The 4,943-nt window shown below is 43.6% G+C and overlaps 1 protein-coding gene across 1 annotated transcript in view; it reads left to right on the top strand. All coding sequences in view use genetic code 11, as the record gives it.

The window, feature by feature from the left end:
* The window catches only part of EGR_04533 (hypothetical protein), a gene marked incomplete at both ends in the record, with an annotated part of 6,866 nt that overhangs the window by 1,520 nt on the left and 403 nt on the right, over window positions 1–4,943 (top strand). Inside the window, 3 exons of the mRNA XM_024493782.1 lie at window positions 772–827; window positions 2,004–2,071; window positions 4,032–4,139. Coding sequence (XP_024351896.1) covers window positions 772–827; window positions 2,004–2,071; window positions 4,032–4,139 — 232 coding nt within the window. The remainder of the gene's footprint in view (window positions 1–771; window positions 828–2,003; window positions 2,072–4,031; window positions 4,140–4,943) is intronic.

Genomic DNA, 4,943 nt, shown 5'->3' with positions numbered 1-4,943 from the left:
AGGAGTGGCGTGTTGATTGTCTAAACTGAAGCAGATTAAAATTTTGGTGTGGTTCTTTGGACCTGATGTGTGGAGGATTGTCATTCGTTTTGTCAATTTGGTGGCTACACACATAAGCATTCATTAATGCTTCAATGTGTCAGCTTTGCGTTTCATTTACCCATCCCCATCCACCAAACCGCAGTCCTTTATTAATTCATTCATTCCTTACCTGGCTTCAGCCTACATAGATTTCATAGAGCACTCCGCTTAGCTTCGCATTTGCCTGTACGACCGTCTTGGCATATTCAACAATGTGCATTGTCACAACGTTGCAGTGTGGCTCACTCCATTTTAAGCGACCTTCTCACTGCATACAAACAATCGTTTCAAAATACATGTGATTTCAGCTATTCAGGCTGACGATCTAAGTGGTTCCTTACTGCAAGGACCAATAGCCAGTGGGTCATTAACTGGGGTTTCCTACCCACCTTCAACGCCATTATTAATGTTGGATTTTGGGTTGTCCGCAACAAGATATGCCAAGTGGAAGTTTACGCCACTCTGAAAAATCCTGGAGATGCCAGTGCCATACATTCATGGCATCAAGAGGAATTCGTATCAGCGCAAGCAAGCGAGCACAAATGCGTCCCAGTTGAGTCCTTTGTCATGTCAATGCGCGTAACAATGATGGTAAGTGTGACCTTAAACTAAACCGGGATGAACTAATTAAGAAATGGGAAGGCAAAAATACTAGGTTTTAGTCGAAATTGACTCTCTGTTGCATTACAGAAGATAAATACTTATTTTACGCTGAAATGAATAGCCGCGTTCCCTTTCTTGCAATAGTACGACATGTAGAGGAAACGGGCAAACAAAGGCAGTACAGCTGCAGCATTGAAAATAATGGGAGGTATCTTATCCCTCCTCATGTGTCCATTTGGCTATTAATGATATTCAACTCCGGCGGTGAAGTTGACCGCCAACTTCACATCATCCATCCGTGCGTATGTCACTGCTTGAGACATGGACGGATTGTACGAGGGTGGATGGCGATTAGTTGGTAACTACTGGTAGTGGTAGTGTGGGATTTGAGGGTCAACACAGAGAAGCGCGGATTTGGGAAATGCACTTCAAGTGTTGTTCGGTCATCTTCTTGTCCGTCAACTAAAGTATTTGTATAGTGAAGGTTGATGTTAATAAATAATAACTTTGTTCTACCTTAATCACCTCCGTGGGTATCTACACAGCCTCTCAGCTTCCCCAAGTTCCTGTCTTCGCAGGTACCAACCCGTCCCAATTTGCGTCCCTCACAAGAAGATGCCTCAACAAGTGGTGATGACATCGTTTTCATGTGCATGGCCTATTTCTTGTTATTCACTTCGACTCCTTACCTCAGCGCCTTACGTGAATGGCATAGCTGTGAGCACAAGGAGAAGCACCATAATAAAACAGGCGAAGTCGTTAATGGAAATTTGAGTTTGGGGATGCGCAAGTAAAATGCACTCAAGTAATACGATTAGTGTATTCTGTTTTTTGAAAACGCCTTTTGATACACCCAACTAGGGTGGAGCCACACCTGCTCGTCACCACTAATGAGGCGAATACCGGAGACTGGCGCACAGCCGTGGAGTGGATTCGATTGATGGCTAGTGGAAACATCACCACTACTAATACCTCATGCGCAGGTGGTGTGGATGTGGTTAGACCGCTTGACAGGCATCAGTCCTTCATTAGTGTTAATACATACACTATGCAGGCGATCTGCTCACATCTCGGTACATCCTCCTCCGCCTTAGCCAAATATAAACCACTGTGCACCTTCCCTTCACCTCCTTGCCTATCACCCTGTGAGTTGTGGATGTGGCATTATAGGTCTACTTCCACTTCCGTAAATGAACATCACATGCATTGAATTGTCCACGCTTTCTTGGAGATAGTATTACTTCGTACATCTCTGTTGGCGCAGCCTTGGTGCAAGTGGTTGGAACTTGACGTTGTGGCTGAATGTAATAATGCACTAGGCGTGTGAATGTTGTGGTGACAAAGATTTTTCTTCGCATCTATCGAACAATACTTCAAAAATGTTTTCGTTAACTTACATACATTAGTTATTCACTAGCAAATAAATCACTGCTACTTAAGCGAAGGCTCTTTTGCTATTTCAAAAGCGTAGTCTAACTCAATAGTAAAATAATAACTTCAAACGCTCCGATTTCGTGCCTGTGTTAGGTAGTGAATGCTTTATTACTCGTGCATGAGGCTCAACAAATGCCTTTTACCACAAACAAACAATTTGTGAGTGCATATTGTTTGCAGACATCTGTGTTTATCTTGGGATGACATGGACAGATTTAATGCGTTTTGGCTGTAATGGGAAACGTGTAGTTACGGAGCCAGAAAATAAATCCCCTACGTTAATAAACCTGAAGGAATCACTCACCACCTGTGCTGCCCAAGTGCGTTCTGTTCTGTTGGTGGTACAGCAGGGCGTTGACGAAATCTAACATCATGCTTATATAATGTTCATGGAGTAGATCATCTCCACACCGGATTGTAATAGTCATGTCTCCTTTCCTTAGTCCTTTAGTCCTTTTTACAACCACTAGCAAGGTCAGTGAAATATGCAACTATTTCCACACATTCGAAGCTAGAGAGTGGATGGATTAGTCAACGCTTAATTTGTGGGCTAGGCAGGTCATTTAAGCAAGGTTGTGGCTGCCTCTAGCGTCAGCCTGGGCTCTGGAAACAGCCTGTGACAAACAGTGCTAGGCTCTTGACCGCAGAGTGGCATTAATAACAGAATCGCATAATTTGCAGGGCAAGCAAGCCTGCACTCTATCAGGTGACTCACAAAATCGGCATACCCCACGAGAAGCCGAGATGGATCTCTCAGCAAAACATCTCACGACTACCCCAGCATCTCAAATCCATTCAATACTTTACGACCCATCATACCGCCCTGTCCATCCAACACATTGGCAAACATTTTTTCTCTCTATGAAAACATTGAAGGTAACAAATCACTCAGACTATTTATTGCTCCAGAAAAATATGCAAGTAAAGACGAAACAAGGTGGCTCTTCACTGGGTAGACTAGCATCCGAGCTATGCTAGTAGCTCCGAGCCCTTCTGTATTTCGAACGTATATGTTCTGCCCCACTACTATGCCTTCTTTCTTCTTCCGAATTGTCTCATGGCACCACATTAGTTGCATTTTAAAATGAGCCTGATCTTGAAAAGCACCTACTTTGATTTCCACTGCTGGGTAGAAGAAATACACATGTTACGGATGAAGGAATCGGTTAGGGACCCAAACAGAAGAGCTAGAATTGAGGTCTACCCTCCGCAGCTACTCCAGTCCCCTGTTCTGCAAAAAAGTTATTAGCCGTTAAGGCGATACTAGCCCTGAACTATCCGAAATTTTCGTTACAGAGGTTCCCTGTCGTGTCTGCATAAAACCCTCAATAAAGTGAACTCGTGATGCCTTCTCCACCCCTCTGGAAGCTAAAAAGAGTCCGAATAGGTATGACCGGGCAACACTGAAGTGAGCACAAAGTGGTAAGGAGGAACAAAAGCAAAATTGCTCCCAAAGGATCTGTGTTAAAGCCCGCTTTTAGTCCAGTGTTCCTATGCCTGCCTATGGACAAGCGTAATAGACAGTAAAGTTCCCTCCCTTGAATCTAGTCTCTCAACCGACCGAAACCGCAGATCCATATGAATTGTCAAGAGGAATCAGTAACCTTGTGGTCAAGTATGTCCCTATTCTCATAGAAATTTGATTGCTGGCACTGCCGAATCATGGGTGCTTACTCACAGCACCGACTACCTTGTGATGGCTGACTCAGGAGGTTTGACCATGGGGAGGGGCAAGGGCGATGCCCAAAAGAGAAAAGGAGTAATGCAGTACGTTGGCTGCTTGTCTAACTCTTTGTTTTGGTGAAAGACCACTTTTTGTCCTAGTGGTGGGTAACCTCTATACCATGGCATTATCCCCTACGTACACATATGTCTATGTCCTGCCCAAGTGTTATATCTTCTTCCGTCTTCAGGGTAGCCTCGGACGTCTACATTTATTTATTCATTAACGCATTTGATTTTTGCTGGCAAAATTTTATACATATATATATATATATATGTTTTTATATATACTGGGAAAGGTATGCTTAAATACATGATAAATTATTAGTGAGTTGTTGTGTACTTAAGTGTGGATGAATCCGTGAATAATATATATTGTGCATTGACGAAATTTCCCATACACATTTATGCACATAAATAAATTTATACTTAAATGTAGGTACATATTTGTAGCCTCCTGAGACTTCCTTGAGGACAAAAGAAGGCAGAACATATATTTATTTATTTATTTATTTATTTGGCAAAGGGATTACTGGCATTGTCTGGAGGCCAGCCCCCTCCGAAGTACAATTGTAATACGATTGTGGTTTATCCCTCCTCATTGGTGAGGCGCCACTTTCGTACTTTGAACTAGTCTACTTCTGCCTCGCAGAGTGTGCCGGCCATTCGTGGCATGCCAATAGCCCTGACACCTTCTCTGTGCTGAGTATATACTCTACCCGAGTATTGTGTCTTCTTTCATCGTATCTTGGGGGTCTCGGGACGCTACATTGGTGGCAGAGGAAAGCAAAACCGATCTTAAAGGACATGTATCCTGATTTTCCACTTCTGCGTAATAAACTTTAGTGGAGCGGAAGGAGTACATATGCTGCGGATGGGAGAATGGTGATGACCCCTAATAGAAGGGTCGGTGTTGACGTCTACCTTCGGCATCCCTCCCAGTCCCGTGTTCTGCAGAAAAGCTGGTAACAACTGAAGCGACACTAGCCGTGAACCATCTGGAAGTTTCGTTACGGACATTCCCTACTGTTCCCCATGACCTGCATTAAATCCCATCCTTCCTTACAGAAATCTACTTTTAGGCCAGTGTTCCTGCATCCATC

Source organism: Echinococcus granulosus (assembly GCF_000524195.1).
Source record: "Echinococcus granulosus chromosome Unknown EG_S00028, whole genome shotgun sequence".
NCBI lineage: Eukaryota > Metazoa > Platyhelminthes > Cestoda > Cyclophyllidea > Taeniidae > Echinococcus > Echinococcus granulosus.
The sequence above is the reverse complement of the archived record's forward strand: the minus strand, read 5'-3'. Positions and strand labels throughout refer to the sequence as shown.